The sequence below is a fragment of the Pipistrellus kuhlii genome, unplaced genomic scaffold (assembly GCF_014108245.1).
Source record: "Pipistrellus kuhlii isolate mPipKuh1 unplaced genomic scaffold, mPipKuh1.p scaffold_m20_p_2, whole genome shotgun sequence".
Classification (NCBI taxonomy): Eukaryota; Metazoa; Chordata; class Mammalia; order Chiroptera; family Vespertilionidae; genus Pipistrellus; species Pipistrellus kuhlii.
In genome coordinates, this window is record NW_023425515.1 from 42,259,283 (window position 1) to 42,278,079 (window position 18,797).

An 18,797-nucleotide genomic window follows, 5' to 3' on the forward strand; every position below is an offset into this window, starting at 1 on the left:
CACTGACAAGGATTAATGCAGAATTATTAATTAATTTAATTAATGACCTGGATGAGGACCTAGGTGGCATACTGATCAAGTTTATAGATGACACAAAGCTAGGAGGATAACAATTACTGGGATGACAGACTAGGAAGCCAAGATGATTTCAAGACAGAATTTAGTGGCAATCCATCTAATACGTGCTTGGAAGAATGATCTCCATTAGGCAGAACTGGATGTTAATATCACTCCTCTAATCAGAATCCTTCAATGATTCCCCTATTTGCTGTTAAAATTAAACCCCAAGTTTCTAACCTGATACACAAATCCTTGTTATATTGTAATCCTAACTCTTCCTGCTTTCCAACAAAATCTTCTATATAGTACTTTTCCGAATATCCTGTGCTTGAGCCAAACTGAATTATTTATAGACTATTTCCTATTTATGGTCCATTTTCCCCTATCTTTGAGCATTATTCTCCATTGAGCTTCCTTTCCACAGACTTTCATTCTGCCTCACTTTTAAATTTCCAAACCAGTTCTTGCTAGTTCAAAGGCTCCCTTTTACATTTAGTCTTCTCCAATTGCCTTAGCGAGAGTCATCTCTGTCTTTTGCTAGTCTTCAGTTGTACTTATCTGCTCCTCTCTATTTTATCACTGTTTATTCTGTACCACAGTTATTTTGTATACACATTTTAAGGCTTGCTAAACTCTGCCTGGTGCTAGAATGTCTGCCTGGTAAATCTTTACATATCCTATAGAGCCTCTGCGTCTGTGTTGCTCCTAGCTGATGACATTGAAGTGGTTTACATGTGGTTTATTTCTTCTGCTGGGAAGAAGTGTCCTTAGTGGCCCCTACAGTCCTATCAGAGAGACCTAAAAGCAGAAAGACTTCAGTACATTGTTTTATTGAACCCATGAATGATGGAGAGAAGCGTTCCCTAAAGTAACAGTATATGAATAGAAAAGGAATGGTGGTGATAAGGAAGATACATTTAATCTTTGGAATAAAACAGTTATTTAAGATATAATCAAGTCACTTGATTTGCATATGACCATGCTAGAGGAGAAAGCACAGTATGAACCAGATATTTCTGATGATGTGTGGTTAAGAGAGGTGATAGGAGTTGGAAACTTGCATTGCCTTTTAAAGTGACTGACTACACACTGTGTGGATTGCTTGGACAGTATCAATTTACACCTATTATTTTAGCATAATACTCTTAAAATTGTCCTATTTAAATGCTGTTATATGGTCACCCTATTAATCAACTAACTCTTTGACCTTTTAAGTCTGGTGGCTCCCTGTGGTTGTAAAGCTTATGGCATAGGACATAATGTTTGAGATAATAATAGTCTTATAGTTAGCCAGACATAGGTATAAAATGCATCTCTTTCACTTACTAGAAATACAATCTGGACACATATTCAAGACCTCTGGTAAGCACCCATACATATGATTATTGTGTTCAAAAACAAAAAGAGAGATCTATAGTATGAAATTTTTCAGTAATGTAAATATTTCAGTATTTATAATCCTAGAAAGGCTTTACCAGGGGCCAAATATGTCGGGTATTAAGGAAAGAAATATTTCACAGAGTTGTTAAATCTCTAGGCCTTCTGCATTAAAGATCACACAACCAAAAGTAAGGACATGGTTCTTGCTGGTTGACTATTTCAGCTGGTTTTCAATAGAGAGGCTCAATACCATAGAAATTGGATTCAAGAGTCATCATTTGTTTTTTTCCACTGAGAATAAGAAAGCAGCCACAACAAGGCATATGGTTTATATATTTCCTTTTACTATAAATTCATAGTGTAGTGGACTGCTGACCAAGTCAGATTTCAGAATTTCTAGATTTCCTATTCATCCCAAAGAAGGAAAATTGCTTGGATTATAAAATACTTCCAGTTGGAAATAAACCAAAGAAATGTGTAGAAAAGAAGATGATCAAACATCTGCTGGAATGTGACCCTAATGAAAAAAAAAAATCCAGAGTGTTTTTTTTTTTTTTTTTGTAAGTAGGTTTTTATAATTCAGTTTATATATCAGATTAATAAATGGATCTACCTCATCCACTGCTAGTGGTACAACTGCTATGGAAAGCAGTCTTCCTAAAAAAGAAATTAAGAATAGAGCTACCATATGACTCAGCAATCTCACTCCTGGGTATATATGTAAAAACTTGAAATTATGTATTTGCAAAGATATATGCACCCCTATATTCACTGCAGCATTATTCATCATGGCTAAGACATAGAAACAACCAAAGCGTCCCGAGATAGAGAACTGTGGTGCATATACACAATGGAATCCTACAACATGTAGTACAGCATGGTGGAGCTTAAGAACATTATGCTAAGTGAAATAAATCAGTCAGAAGAAGCTTATAACCATGTGATTTCACTCATATGTGGGATATAAAAATGAAACTTAAGAACACAAACAGCAATGTAGTGGTTGCCAGAGGGAAGGAGGTGATGGGAGAAAGGGGTCCTAATATAAGGTAACAGTAGAAAATTTGACTTTGGGTGGTGGGCACACAGTTCAATATACAGAAATCTACATGCTCATGTTGACCAATGTCACTCCAATCAATTTAATTAATCAATTAATTAATTAATTAAAAAAGAAAAGAAGGAAGGGTTCTAGAGATAGGCTGTTGGAGTTTGATGATTACTCTACCACTTTCTATCCAAAGTATCTTGGTTTTGTGATTGAAACTTGTCCCAATTTCTTTATAACAGAGATTTTAAAAATCCTATCTTATTGGTTGGTTCTGACAATTAAATTTGTTAATATTGTAAAATTTTCAGAATAGTTCCTGATTAATAGTCACTATGCGTATACATTAACTATTATTTAAGTACTGTGAGTAATGAGTCCTCTTCCTTACCTTTGTATTTAGATGGACAAGATGGGACTTCTGTGGTATGTAACGAGCCTCTACTTCTATGGGATCTTGCAAAGTGATGCCTCGGGTAAGTGGATGGCTTTTGACAATCGAAATGCAAGCCATGAATAGTGTTTTGTCTCTAGTCTTTATGGAAATGAAGATAATATTATTCATTTCTATTGTGGTAGCACAGCATCATAAATTTGAGAGAATCAGAGAATTTTAATGGTAGGAGGAACCACTGACATCTCTAGTCTTCACAGTACACAGTGCGATTAGGTTAGTGATCTGGTGTGTGAAAATGTTAGGACTTTTCCAGATCCAAAACAACTAGAACCCTGCTTCTTTTTCTTATAGCAGGTCCTATAAGAAAAGAAATGACAGTGATTGTAGACTGTTTTCCAAACTTGAGCCAGTGGTGGAGAAGGCCTTGGTGGTAACAGTCAAGTGAGATGTTATAAAAACATCTGTCATGCTGCTTCTATATAGGAAAGAAAAAACAGTCAGGCTCAATCTTTCTTTGGGTGTTGCTTCATAAGAAGCGCCAGCCAAAGCCTTTATTGAGTTTGAATTCCCAAACTCAACCATCATGAGCCTGAATTATATGAAATCAGACTTACAAGGGACTTGAAAGTTTATCTTTTCAGATCTCCTCTCTTCTCTAGAATTACTATTCAGAACTATTTTCTGGTATCTCTAACTAGTGGTTATCTAATTATATCTGGTTATATCTTTGGACTGATAACATTTTTTAAAAAATATATTATTGATTTTGTACAGAGAGGAAGGGAGAGAGATAGTTAGAAACATCTATGAGAGAGAGTCATCTATCAGCCGCCGCTTGCACACCCCCTACTGGGGATATGCCCGCAACCAAGGTACATGCCCTTGACCAGAATCAAACCCGGGACCCTTCAGTCCCCAGCCGGTGCTCTATCCATTGAGACAAACCGGTTTCGGCAAAATGTTCTTTTTCTTTTTTTTAATATATTTTATTGATTTTTTACAGAGAGGAAGAGAGAGGGATAGAGAGTTAGAAACATCGATGAGAGAGAATCATCGATCAAGGACTGATAACATTTTAGATCTTAGTACATATAAATGAAATATATCTTTATGTCATTTCCATACATTTCTTTGGTTCAACTTCTTGATTTAAATATTGTAGAACATACATAAGCCAGTGATATTCTAATTTTAATGCAAGGAACCTAGATATATAGATATTAATTTTAAAAAGCTTTTAATGTATATTTCCCCTAAAAATATTGTCCATACCTTGAATACCATTGCTTTATTTCCTCTTTTATGTGAGAGGCCTCCACAAATGTTACAACAGTGATCATATAATCATGACCATGCTCTTAAATATATACATTCAACTGTTCTTCACATGACATGGATTTGAGCGCTCCTACCATCCTGATGATGTTTTCTGGGTGTTTTTTAGTTTTGCTATGACACTTAAAGAATTTTATTAGAAACCAAAAATACCAATGAAGGAGAGGTATAACTAGGACAGAGTACAGCTCAAAGCTGAGAGGAGAGATAACTTCCAATCTCCTTGGCTCCTGGGGTCTTCACAGATGAAAGTGTATATTATGCAGGGCTGATATTCAGGTGGGATACATGACTATATAATAGCTCTATTGGCTTTTTAGACTGACATATGTCCTGCTTTAGTGAGTGCCCCAGTTGATGGTCAGTGCCATGATATCCTGATTTTTAAATATGCTTAATATAACCCCTGATCATAATTTGTTTTTATTTGACTTAATTCTCTGCTTACAGAGGTCTTCCTTAACAATCTTCACTAAAATAGCCCTGCCAATAACTATCTATCCTATCCTGCTTTAGTTTTCTCATAACTCATTAATATATTAACTCATTCTGTTCTCTCCTTCTCCCTCTCTTTTTTCTTCCTCCAATCTCCATCTTAATTTCTTCTTCTCTCCCTTCCTCCCTTCCTCCCTTCTTTCCTCCCTCCCTCCCTCCCTCCCTCCCTCCCTCCCTCCCTCCCTCCCTCCCTTCCTTCCTTCCTTCTTTCCTTCCTTCCTTCTTCCCTCCCTCCCTCCCTCCCTCCCTCCCTCCCTTCCTCCCTCCCTCCCTCCCTTCCTCTCTCTCTCCCTCCCTTCCTTCCTTCCTTCCTTCCTCTTCCCCTTCTCCTTTCTCCTCCTCCTCCTTCTCTTTCCTCCGCCTTCATCTTCCTCCTCCTCCTCCTTCATCTTTCTCCTCCTCCTTATTCTTATTCTTATTCTTATTCTTATTCTTATTCTTATTCTTATTCTTATTCTTATTCTTATTCTTATTCTTATTCTTATTCTTATTCATCTTCCTTCTTTCTCTCCCTCTCTCTCTAATATATATTCCTTTCACATCTATTTTTAGGAAAATTGGCCAATTTTATAATGGAACTTCTTGTTTGGATTCATACCAGCAATTCATCAATGTGGTTTGATATGCTGCCTCACCTTGAAGGAAAAGAGAGGTGACTGTATTATTTCTACTGGGAGAACAGTGAAGTCCCAGAAGTTGGTGGTGCTGGTGCTTCCCTAATCATCTAAGCAGTGTTGCTTATCTGAATGACCTTTACTATAATTCTTCCAAAGAGCTCCCCCACCCCAAATTCTTTTGGAAAGTGAGCTTTCTACAAGGAAACTGTGACTCATAATTCTGGGAAGCTGACTTCTCAAATAAGATTAAGTTCTCATACCAGATCCATTGGGTCACCATGGAAGCAGGAAACATGTTGTAATCCCCTCAGCCCATCTGGCACATATTCATTTGCTTCCTTATGAAAAGGTATATTGTGTCTGTGTCAGTGATGTATTTCCTAGTTGGAGGAGAGGAACAAAAAGAAAGTGTTGTTGACAAAAATAAAAGAGGAAACTGACTCTGGACTATGGGGGTGGGAGGATTACCTCACAGGATGGGGGATCAATCAACCTCTTGTGCATCAAGGTGCTATCTCTTATGGTGACATATATGTCAGCAGACTTGTTGGTCTTTCATGCGGCTCTTTCTGTGTAGGGTACCCCTCTGGTTGGAGCAACAAGATATGTGTGTAACAGGGGAGAGATAGTCTGAAAACCCTAGAGTACTGTAAATGTATATGATACTAGTAAGAGTTTTATCTTGTTGTTCTGGACCCTTCCATGAGTTCCTCCTCTTTAGGGAATCCTCAAATTTATAAAAATGAATTATAACAACATCAAAACTTGAGTTCCATGCAATGTATTTCAAGTGCAGTGAGTTGGACTTCAAGTCACATGATTCTGGCTTTAGAACATGGTCTTTCTGTGGGCAGTTCTATATGGGATTTCTTTGTTTGCTCAGGAACGTGGGAGCATCATTTTCATCTCAGGTGGTGATAAAAGCCAATAATCAAAAATAAGCATTTGCTTTCTTTTAAGGAACTAAAGTGTGGATTATTATAATAGTGAAAATGTATTTATGATATGGTAGTTACAGTGATAATAAACTCCCTTTGCAAAAAAAAAAAAAAAAAAAAAAAAAACACCAAAAAAACACTTTATGTTTTACATATTCTGTCATTTGATTCTTATACCCAGACCATGGAATAGTCAGGCTAAGAAATAAAGAGTGTTATGAGAAAACTAAAGCAGGATAGGATAGTCAAACTCCATTCTATCTAATAAAGAGGGAATATGCTAATTGACCATCACTCCATCACAAAGATAGTTTTATCCACAGCTGAGTCCAAGTTCCCGTAAGAAGCCTTAAAGAGCAATCAGCAGGGACCTGAGGCTAAACCCTTTCCCGCCCCCGTGGGGCTTGACAGGGGACTTCAGACTGTACCTGCTGCCCTTGTGTCAAGCTGGGGACCTCAGGCCATACCCCCCACTGGGCACCAGTCCAGGGGACCTGAGGCCATGCTCCCTGACCCAGCAGGGCTTGACATGGGACCTCAAGGTGTACTTCCCATCATGGTGCTGGGCTAGGGGTCCTCAGGCTGCTCCCCCTGCCCCAGTGCCAAGCTGGGGGACCTCTGGCCATGCACCCCACCAGGTGGGGCTTGACCTGGGACCTCAAGGTATACCCCAGTGCTGTGTAAGAGAAACTCAGGCTGCACCTCCCTCCCAGCAGGGCTTGATGGGGGACCTGAGGATGTGCCCCCCTGCTGGTTGGGCTTGATGGGGGACCTCAAGGCACACCTCCCCGCTCAGGCCATGCCCCTGTCCTGGCACCGGGCTAGGGGACCTGAGACTACGCCCCCTGGTGGGGCTTGACAAGGGTGGGACTGGTCGAGTCTGGATATAGCCCAATGGTGGGGTGAAGGCTGAGTCTGCAATTTTGAGGCTCATGTGGGTGGGTGGGGCATGGGACTCTGAGTCCCGTGGTGTGCCCAGAATCTGAGAGGAGGAAGGTTTTCATATACATTTTACTAATTTTCTTTCATCTCTAACACTTCTATAAATATTATAGAGAAAGGGCAAATAGCAATACTAAATTACTTCCTCTAATTAATACCCTTTTAATGTGCATGAATTTTGCGCACCAAGCACTAGTTTTTTAATAAGAAAAAAAAAAAAGATCACAGTGGTTAAGTGGATTATCTGAAGTCCCACAGCTAATCTTTAGCATAACTGTCACTTCAACGAGTTCCTCATTTCCCAAGATACATGCTATTCTTACTAAATATACTTCCCTTGGACTCCACTAGCATATTAACAGTTTAGGAAGAAGACTAAGATCTGAGGAGTCACAGGTTTTGTTTACTGTTCAAGAGTCACTCGGTCATAGGTTTTGGTGCTTTTCAGACCTCCTTAATATATTATTATTTTTAATATATTATTTTTAAGGATGAAAATCACTGCAATGCATGTTCAAAACTCAATATTCCCATTTTTGCTTATTACCATATTAAGCATTTTCAATATTAAATTCTAAGAAGTTCTCCTTTTCAAGAATTCCAAAAGCAAACTTTGACTTGTCACACATTTCTCTTTTGGTGTTTCATTGGCAGTATGTTAAAAAGCCAAACTGTAAAAGCTCTCTTCAGAGTAGAAATAAATATTTGGAACTTGTGATTTCAAGTTGGAAAGATAGTGAAAACGGCACCCCAGATAGTATGGCAAATTTAAAAAATATTGCCATATCAAAATTATTTGCTGCACAGACCAACTAAAAATGATAGCGATGCACTTTCTTCTCCAAAAATGGTAGCCATGCATTTTCTTTACATACACACACGCGCGCGCTCACACACATACACACCCCACACACACATTTGAACATTAGCTTTTCTTTAAAAGTGAGCCAACAGTTGGCTGTGTGCCAGGTGCAGGGCTAGATTTCACAAACATTATCACTAATGTTGCAGAAAACACTGTGGAGGTATGGAGGTGGAATATCCCATGCCCGTTTTATAGTTTAGGAAATGAAGAGCTAGGGAGGTGGCCTAAGGTAACAGTACTCATGGGGCACCTGCTAGAGCTGACCTTGAAGGCTGCTGCTACTCAAAGGCAGAACTCTTTTTTTATACCATACTAGTGACCTGGTGTACGAAATTCATTCACATTAAAAGGGTATTAATTAGAGGAAATAATTTAATATTGCTATTTGCCCTTTCTCTATAATAGAAGTGTCAGAGATGAAAGAAAATTAGTAAAATGTATATGAAAACCTTTCTCCTTTCAGAGTCTGGGGCTCACCACTGGACCTAGAGTCAAGTCCCCATCCAACCACCTGCACAGACCCAGCTGGCCCCTTCCCTTGATTGGGCTAGATCCAGACCAGGCCAATCCCACCCTTGTCAAGCCCTTCTGGGCAGGAGGCGTAGCCTCAGGTACCCTGGCCCAGTGCCAGGATGGGGGGGGCATGGCCTGAGGTCCCCCAGCCCAGACTGGAGCAGGGGACATGCCTTGTGGTCCTCTGTCAAGCCCTGCCAGGGGGGGACATGGCCTGAGATCCCCTGTCAAGTCCTGCTGGGTTGGGGGCATGAGCTAAGATCCCCCATCAAGCCCCACCTGGTGGGGGGGGGGCATGGCCTGAGGTCCCTTGTCAAGCCCTGCCAAGTGGGGGATGTGACCGCAGGTCCCCTGGCCTGGCACTGGGGCAGGGGGTGCGGCCTGAGGTCCCGCAGCCTGAAGCCAGGGCAGGGGGTGCGGCATAAGGTCCCCTATCAAGCCCCACAGGGGCAGGGAAGGGCATAGCCTCAGGTCCCTGCTGATTGCTCATTAAGGCTCCTTATGGGACCTTGGGCTCTGGGGTCTTCACAACTGTGGGTACAGCCATCTTTGTGACAGAGTGATGGCCAATTAGCATACTCCCTCTTTATTAGATAGGATTCCCTTCCTTCAGGATGTTGCTCTGCTAATGCAGGTAAAATCCCCAGTTTCTTTTCTGTTTGGTATAAGAAATTTTCAGAGGGTTGAAATAATCTTTTGGCTTGAGAGTGAATTACACAATGCAAAATAAACAAATACCTAAAAAAAAACACTGTTTCATCACAAGTCAAGAGACATTGGTGTATGTTCTGACTGTTTCACTTTGTGAGTTTTTGAAGACAGAAAGACGTCTTTTAATCACTCTGTGTCACAGCATCCTTCTCTATCAACCAAACCAACCAACCAACAACAGCAGAGCCCCAACCAATGCTGCCTTCCTGCCTTTGAAATAGAGGATAAGGAGTGTTATTATACAACATGCACACACAGGGTATGCTCTTCCCATTTAAGTGGTTTCTACTGACAAGTATTTATCTTACAGCTTTCACCTTATCCTAAAGATCATGTGTTTTATCATTTTATATTAAGGAGTCTAAAGCACAATCAGGAAGGTTTTTACTGTAAGCATCTTACAGTAAAGTCTGAAAGAAAGAAGCAAAAATAGACACCCAATAGAATACTTTGAGAGAACAGAGAAAGTTACTAGTTCTGTAGGAACCTATCAGGGAAGACTTCTCAATCAAAGAACAATTGTTTTTGTCAATAAAATATATATATATATATATATATATATATATATATATATATATATATATATATATATATATCTGTTATTTGGGAACAGAACAGTGCAGTGCAATGAAGGGATGCTGTGAAGACAATTTAGAAGCTAGAAAGGTAAATTGGGAACAGATTGTGGATGACAGAAATTCCTTCAGGGAAATAGAATATTTGTGTTGAATATATTCTAGGTAGAGTTGGGTAGTTCTTTTTTTATTTTTAATTGTGTCTTACTTTTGTGAGGACATGTAACATCTTCAGCACTATGTAATGGTTCTTTAAGCTTTGAATAGGATTCCATTTATTGTCAGGCCCAGGGGCCTCATATTACTTGAATGTGTGTTTTTAAAAACTCTATATGTGAATGTTCCTGTGACATTCAGTCTGTCTGGTGCTCATGGCTGGTAATCCTGAACACCCTTCCTTTCTATACAATTTAGCCTAAACATTTGAGAAATCTTTGAAGAATATATTGTAGTTTCTTTTTTTTCTTTCTTAGACATAAAGGTCATCAGAAATATAACATACCCTGTAGTATTTTAAATGCTGCATCTTGGGAGCAGATATCTCTTCCCCTCCTTTTTTCTTTTCTTTTCTTTTTTTTCTTTTTTGTGCTGCATTTGTATTTTGAAACTTCTGATGTTTATTTTTAAGTTACTTATACTTCCTGAGGGTCAGTATTCTGGATCCCAATAGAACAGAGATCTGTGCATCATAGTTTATTGGTCTGATGCTGACTTGACAACTATAAATGCTTCAGAACAGCTTTTTGTTCCACAGTGATAGTTCTTTGTTTAGAAAAATGTTCATCCCTTACATGACTATTAAGAGAAACCAGTATTTTTATAGGTAATAAATGGTTGTGTATGATTATAGGTGGCAATGTCTGACTTATAAGAATTTATTCTGCCCTTTAAATCACCTTTGTCTCTGCATCCTCACCCCCACCTCCACAGAACATTTGTCTCTGCCATCTTGAGATCAGATCACCATCTTGATTATCAGTGAATCACACCAAGCCAGTTATCACCCATTTTCATTTCACTGTTTTTAATTTTTTTTCTTATTTAGATGATAATGTATTTAGAAAATAAAACGTATAAAAAATAGATACATTTTACAAATAATCTGGTAACCTCAGTCAACAACTTTAAGAACTGGCCATCCAAATACATAAAAGCTTATTTGCAGAATGTTTTCTTTTGTCCTTTCTTAATTTAGAGTCAAGTAGAAACAACGAAAATACAAGTTGCTGGGAAAATGAGAGGAAAGAGATAAAATAATCCCACCCTCAATAACCTACACTAGGCTAAGTTCTGTTGTTTTCATGAATTTCATTTCTCCTCTGCCATCTGAATCAAAACTCTTATTATGGTTGTACATTATTGGGAAATAAATATCCCTTTCCTACAGTGTTTGTAGGTTCTGAAATAATAATTTAAAGTTCTTTGCTAGTCAGTCAACCCACTTTAAAAAATAATTTTATTGATTTTTAAAGAGAAAGGAAAGGAGAGGGAGAGACAAATATCAATAAATCCTAGGGATTGAGTCTGCAACCTAGGCATGTGCCCTGACTGGGAATCAAACCAGCAACCTTTTCGTGCATGAGACTACACTCAAGCAACTGAGCTATACCAGCGAGGGCAGCCCATTGATTTTTTTTTTCCTTCTTAGATACTTTCACATTTTTAAAAGTGTTTCCTGAGAGATAGGCAGGAGTGTGCATTGTTATATGTATACTGAGGTAGTGATGTTTGCATTTTTTGTAATGTGTATAAGAGACCATTGTTTTCCCTTTAAATTTTGAGTTTGCCATACCAATGAGAAGGACTAAGTAAGGAGTATTTGCCAAGTATTGTTTCCTCATTGCTATCAGTGTGATCTACATCATAAGAGTAGACACTCAAAAGAAGGAAAAAGAAAGCACAGAAAAAGAGCACATCCATCAATCACTAGTGATTTCTCTGCATAAATACAGCTCTTTATTAATAAATGCCATGAATTTTATTTATTTCCTAGTTATTTAAAGTTTCATTAAAACTATAGTTGAAATATAAGACTCTATGACTGTTTTCAGAGGGACTTGTTGAATTTGATGTAAACCCAGCTATATACTGTTTCAGATCACAAAATAACTTTTTTTTAAAGTACTAAACTTAAGTAGCTCCCCATTTTTCTGAGCTTTGCAGTGGATGGCATCTTTATTGAAGAGTTCATTTTTGATATTCTGATTCTTTACCTCCTTCCTGGTATATTACAATGATAAAAGCAAATAGAATCCTTAAATATTATAGAGGTTTTCTTAAGTCTAATGCACCTCCAGCATCTCCAAGGATATGGCTTTGTCAACCTGAATACTTATATTCTGAAGAAAGTGTAAGACAGAGGTGATGGAGGCATAGAGCTGTGCATGGCCTTCATAGTAGTGAAGGAAGAGGAATAGCAAGCAAGAAGGTCTGAAGCTGAATCTCCTTTAGCACTTTGCATTCCTAAAGACTAAGGCAGAAACAATCTGCTATTGTTTGTAATTGACACTGAGTTATAAATGTTTTTTCAAGTAGCAAAGTAGTGCTTGAGGCTCAGTAGAAACCCAGCTTGTATTCAGATCTAGAAAGAGGGTGTATATTTGTCTGGAGAAAAAATGAAATCATGGGAAAGTGAATAGAGCAATTAGCAAATGAAAGTGTTGGAAGAGTCCCTCCCACTACATGCAATGTTCTTAGTGAGATGCTAGGGAGGATTTCAGGAAGAAAGTGAGATAAGGTGTTTGTTCCTGGTTTCTTCTTTTTTTGTTAATCCTCATCTGAGAGTATTTTTTTTTTCCCAATTGACTTTTAGAGAGAGTAGAAGGAGGGAGGAGGGGGAAGAGAGAGACGGATAGAGAGATCCATGGTTTGCCTCCTACAGGGCCCCAACTGTGCCTGGACCAGGCCTGGAGATCAAACCCAAAACCCAGGTATATGCCCTTGACTGGAAATTGAACCCGTGACCCTTTGATCCTTGGACTGGTGCTCTAACCATTGTGGACAACACTGTCCAGGGCTATTCCTGCTTTCTTTTGTTAAAATATATTTTTATTGATTTCAGAAGGGGAAAGAGATAGAAATATTAATGATGAGAGGAGAATCATTGATCAGCTGCCTCCTGCATACCCCACACTGGGGATGGAGCCTGCAACCCTGGCATGTGCCCTGCCCAGAATTGAACCATGACCTGGTTCATAGGTTGATGCTCAACCATTAAACCATGCTGGCAGAGCTGTTTCTGCTTTCTTTGTTAGAGAAGGCTCTATAATGATTGCACCTTTATTGCTATAAATATTCTGTTACTAAAAAGGTCCTTCCTCTCATCTACAATGCAGAGATAATTGATGACTGCAATAATAGCCATGAAGCATTATGCAGTATTGACTTTTTTTTTAATTACTAAAGGAAGATCATGCTAAGCTAAGCATGGCTTTAAATCTCTTTTACTCTAATTCTCTGTAAATTGGTAATAATTATTTAGTAGAGTGTGTAATAGAAAAGAAGGAATGTAAGGGAAATAATATTAATTGAACTATTGTATATGTATGTATTATACCTGTGTACATATATACACTTTGTCTATATGTATACAGGTGTGTCTCTAAAAATGTGTACATATTTTGAATAATTTACTAATCCCAATGGGTTAAATCTGAACAGAGAGAAATATCAACTGAGCAGTCAGCTATTAAAGTGTGTATATAATTTGGGGAGACATTTCTGAACAGCTCTATAAGATAGAAATAAATGTTAGTCTATCTTTGCCAGCAAGAAACTCAAGATTCAGAAAATGAATTATAAACTTAACTTAATAGTTTACTATAACTATGAAGTGGTAAAACTTGTATACCTGTTTGATTATAAAATGCATGCTACTGGCACTATATCATGCTGCCAGTGAATTCTTTATAATTAAAACATTTCACTTTCTAAACATGTCAGACCAAGCTGTCTGTCAATTATTGATGATATGAACACATACATTTGAAAGAAAACATTAAACCAATTTAGAAAAAAGCAAACAGAATATATGATGTGATTTTTTCTGTTGCAAATACTACTTCTAGTTGATTTACTCCAAGCTTCCTGAAACATATACAGTGAATTTCACTTGTATCTATTCAGGTTGTATATATTTTTTCAAGGTCCTACAAAATTTCCTAAAGGAAAACAGTTCTATATAAGATGACAGATGCATAAAGCGAAGATGGTTTGGTATAGAAACAGTGTGTATGAGTGGAGTGAGAAGCTGTTAACGTCAGTATGCTGCAAGGTTGTTTTGGCATTCGTCATTTGACTTCCCCTGTCACTAACTCAGAGATACTCACTGTATCTTTCATTCTTACCCAGGTATAGCAGGCTCAGTCCCTCCTTCTAGTCCTCCTCCTATGTGTTAAAGGACTTTCTTAGTAAACGATGCTTACATGTGGCTCAGATTTTTTTTTTTTTTAATCCAACCGGGTGTAGCTCTAAAAAATTATTCAGTCTAAAAATACCAGTCTTTTCTCTGCTAGACTTTGGCAGTGATTGGGTATGTATTTTGAAATTTGATGGTGGTTTCACTCCAAGTTCCATTTTATTCTGGATGGAGCTGGAATGTCTTCTCTTTCTCAGAAGCTGTCATGTTTGTGTATGTGTGTGGCAACAGAACAGCTAGAAAAACTGTCACCTACACTCAGCAACTGCACGTAGGATGGAGCTGGGGCATTATCACCACTTCGTACAAATACTGCACTCGCTGTAAACTCTCCAGAATTGAAAACCTGAAAATTGGCTCAGGATTAATACATAAGTCCCTTTCAGTCCCAGGTAAATCAGTGTTTTTGTAGACTACTTTCTATTTTAAAGAATGAATCACTTTTAACACAGAAGAATATTTTCCTATAATTTGAGGATGCACTTTTATGATTGAGAAGAAACAGGTCAAAGTTCTATAAAACTTGCACATGTATGGAATCTGCTTATTTATGATGAGACATGAAATCAAGCTTAGTAGATGTTTTCTGGGCACCTGTTATGTACAAAGCTTTGTACTACAGGAATGTAAAAAGGAGTAAGCTACTTTGCATTCATTCATTCATTCATTCATAGAATATATGCTAGATACTGTGCTTGTCTGTATTTATTGGTAAACAAGACAGAAATGATCTCTCCCCTTATGGAAATTGTAATATTATGGGAGCTTCAGGACAGAATAAAAGAAGTACATAAGCAGGTTCTTAGAAAGTGAAGGTTATGGGACATTATTTTGATGGAAAGCAATTGGACAATATATCCCATTGAAGGATGAAAACGAGGCAATAGGATGGTATGTGTGAGGTATAATGACCATGCTGCCAATGTTGTTGGACCTGTAAGAAATGGGGTTGGGTGGGGGAGTGAAGAGGGAGAGGTAGGCAGGGTCCAATGCCTATTAAGGATGTTACATTGATCTTCACTGCGACAAAAAGTCATGGAAAGGATTGAGCCAGGACCCTGACATTATCTCTTTATTAAATGTTCCTACTAGTTCCCATGTGGGAAATAGATTGAAGAAGATTTCAGCTTCTCTCAGTATGGTGGACAAGGTCTCTTAAATGACCCTTTTGCTGTAAAGCAGCTAGAAATGATGAATTTAAAAATAAATGTCATTTAAAATGAATTGCTGTGTTGGTAAGAAATCCTTAGAGAATCAAATTGAAGTAAAACTGGAATTCAAAAAAGAAAATAAGCCAGCTCTGTAGTTGGCAGCTGCCCAAGGTAGCATCCAGAGTTAGTGGGAAAAGATGTTTTTAAATGCTAGGACATTTGGATAATTTCTTTTTTTACTTTATCTTTATTGTTGAAATATTACAGATGTCCCATTTTCCCCCTCTTAACTCTTTCTAGCCCACACTCACTCCCTGCCCCAGGCCTTTACCATACTATTATCTGTGTTCATAGGTTATGCATATATACATATACATTTTTTGGTTAATCTCTTCCTTCTCATCCACCCCTGCCTTCCTTCTATGATTCTTCAGACTGTTCCATGTTTCTATGTCTCTGGATCCATTCTGTTCTTTAGAATCCACATATGAGTGCAATCATATGATACTTGTCTTTCTCTGAGTGGCTTATTTCATTTAGCATAAGGTTCCTTCATGCTGTCTCAAAGTGTAAGAGATTCTTCTTTTTTATATAGTTGCATAGTATTCCACAACTTTTTTGTCCACTCTCCCACTGTGCTATTTCCATATTTTAGCTATTGTAAATTGAGCTGCTATGAATATAGGTATGCATATAATTCTTTCTGATTGGTGTTTCAGGTTTCTTAGGATATATTCATAGACATGTGTCAACTGGCAGTTCCATATTTAACTTTTTGAGGAAACTCTATACTGTTTTCCATAGTGGCTACACCAGTCTACATTTCCACCAGAAGTGTACCAGGGTTCTCTTTTCTCCTCATCCTTGCCAGCACTTGTAATTTGTTGATTTGTTGATGGTAGTCATTCTCATAGGTATGAGGTGATACCTCTCTGTCATTTTAATTTGCTTCTCTCTGATGATGAGTGACTTTGAGTATTTTTCCATATGTCTCTTGGCCATCTGTATGTGCACTTTGTAGAAGTGTCTATTTAGGTCCTTTTTTCATTTTTAATTGGATTTTTATCTTCCTTTTGTTAGGCTGTATGATTTCCTTATATATTTTGGATATTAACCCTTTATCATATGTATCATTGGCAAATATATTCTCCCATAAAGTGGGCTCCCTTTTCCTTTTGTTAATGGTTTCTTTTGCTGTGCAGAAGCTTTTTCTTTTGATGTAGTCCCATTTGTTTATTTTCTTCTTTGTCTCCTTTGACCTAGGATATGTATAGGCAAACATAATGCTATGAGAGATGTCTGAGATTTTTCTGCCTATGTTTTTTTCTAGGATTTTTATATTTAAGTCTTTTATTCATTTGAGTTTATTCTTGTGTATTGTAAGTTGTTAATCTAGTTTCACTTTTTTGAATTTACCTATACAATTATCCCAAAACCATTTATTTTTTCATATATATATTTTTTATTGATTTCAGAGAGGAAGGGAGAGGTAGAGGGAGATCGAAACATCAATAATGAGAGAGAATCATTGATCAGCTGCCTCCTGCAAGCCTCACAGTGGGGATTGAGCCCACAACCAAGACATATGCCTTGACCATGGATCTAAGCTCAATCACTGAGACATGCTAACTATACCCAACACCATTTATTGAAGAAACTACCTTTACTCCATTGTATGCTCTTGCCTCCTTACTCAAATATAAATTGAGCATAATGGCTTGGGTCTATTTCTGGAGTCTGTTTTATTCCACCTGTTCTTATGTCATTGCTAGGCTGTTTTGAGTACAGTGGCTTTGTAGCATAACTTGATATCTGGAATTGTCATCTCTCTAATGTTGTTCTTCTTTCTCAAGATTAGTGTGACTAATTAGGGTCCTTTTTGGTTCCATATAAATTTTTGGAGCATTTGTTCTAGATCTGTGAAATATGCTCTTGCTATTTTAAATAGGGATTTCATCACATCTTTAGATTGCTTTGGATAGTATGGATATTTTAATGATTCTACTTCTACCAATCTATAAATATGGTATATTCTTCCAATTATTTATATCTTCCTCTATTTCTTTTGTCAATGTCCTATAGTTTTCTGAGTACAGGTATTTTACCACCTTGGTTAAATTTATGCCCAGTTATCTTAATTTTTTTGTTGCATGGTAAATAGAATTGCTTCTTAAATTTCTCTTTCTGAGAATTCATTATTAGTGTATAATAATGCCATCAATTTTTGGATGTTAAATTTGTATTTTGCTACATTGCTGAAATAATTTTTTAAATCTATTAGTTTTTTGGTGGAATTTAAAAATATATATTTTATTGATTTTTTTACAGAGAGTTAGAAACATCCATGAGAGTCATCGATCAGCTGTCTCTTGCACACCCCCCTTCTGGGGATATACCCACAACCAAGGTACATGCCCTTGTCAGGAATCGAACCCGGGACCCTTGAGTTCACAGGCCGACGCTCTATCCACTGAGACAAACCGGTTTCGGCTTTCGTGGAATTTTTAGGGCTTTCTATGTTCAATATCATGTCATACATGAATAATGACATTTTAGATGCCTTATATGTTTTTTTTCTTCTTGTCTCATCACTGTAGCTAAGATTTACAGTACTACATTGAATAAGAATTGTGAAAGCGGACATCTCTGCCTTATCCCTATTCTTAGGCAAAAGTCCTGGTCTGGATGGCTCCTCATTCAAAGAACTAACAGCTATCCTCCTCAAAATATTCCAAAACAAAGGAAAGAATACTTCCAAGATTTTTTTTAAATTTTTTATGAGGCCAGGAATATCCTATTTCCAAAACCAGATAAAGATACTACAAAGAAAGAGAATTGTAGGACAATATCCCTGATGAACGTAGATGCTAAAATCCTCAAAAAGTATTAGCAAATCAGATGCAGCAATATATTAAGAAGATCATACACCATGATCAAGTAGAATTTATTCCAAGGATGCAAGGCTGGTACAATATTCACAAATCAATAAGTGTGATATATTACATAAACAAAGTGTAAGACAAATCACATGTTCATATCAATAAATGCAAAAAAAGCACTCAAAAAATTCAATATCCATTTTTGATAAAAACTCTCAACAAAGAGGGAACAGGAGGATCATACCTCAATATAATAAAGGCCATCTATGATAAAGCTACAGCCAACATCATTCTCATTGGCAAACACAGAAATCATCATAAAAATCATAAATTATATTATTATTCCCATGTCACAGATCAGGAAGCAGAAATTTGGAGAGGTTGATTGACTTAGCCATAATCATGGAGATAATAAATCAAAGAAAGGATAAAGCATTTGTCTTCTAGTCCCAAACCCATTGTTCTTTTTCTTAG

General features: G+C 37.5%; 1 protein-coding gene across 6 annotated transcripts in view; it reads left to right on the forward strand.

Annotated features, from left to right (window-relative positions):
• LOC118722686 (interleukin 1 receptor accessory protein) overlaps positions 1-18,797 on the forward strand; it is a 159,934-nt gene that overhangs the window by 53,086 nt on the left and 88,051 nt on the right. For all 6 annotated transcript variants that reach the window (XM_045583829.1, XM_045583827.1, XM_045583825.1 and 3 more), the window contains one exon: positions 2,892-2,964. In XM_045583829.1, coding sequence (XP_045439785.1) covers positions 2,892-2,964 — 73 coding nt within the window. The remainder of the gene's footprint in view (positions 1-2,891; positions 2,965-18,797) is intronic.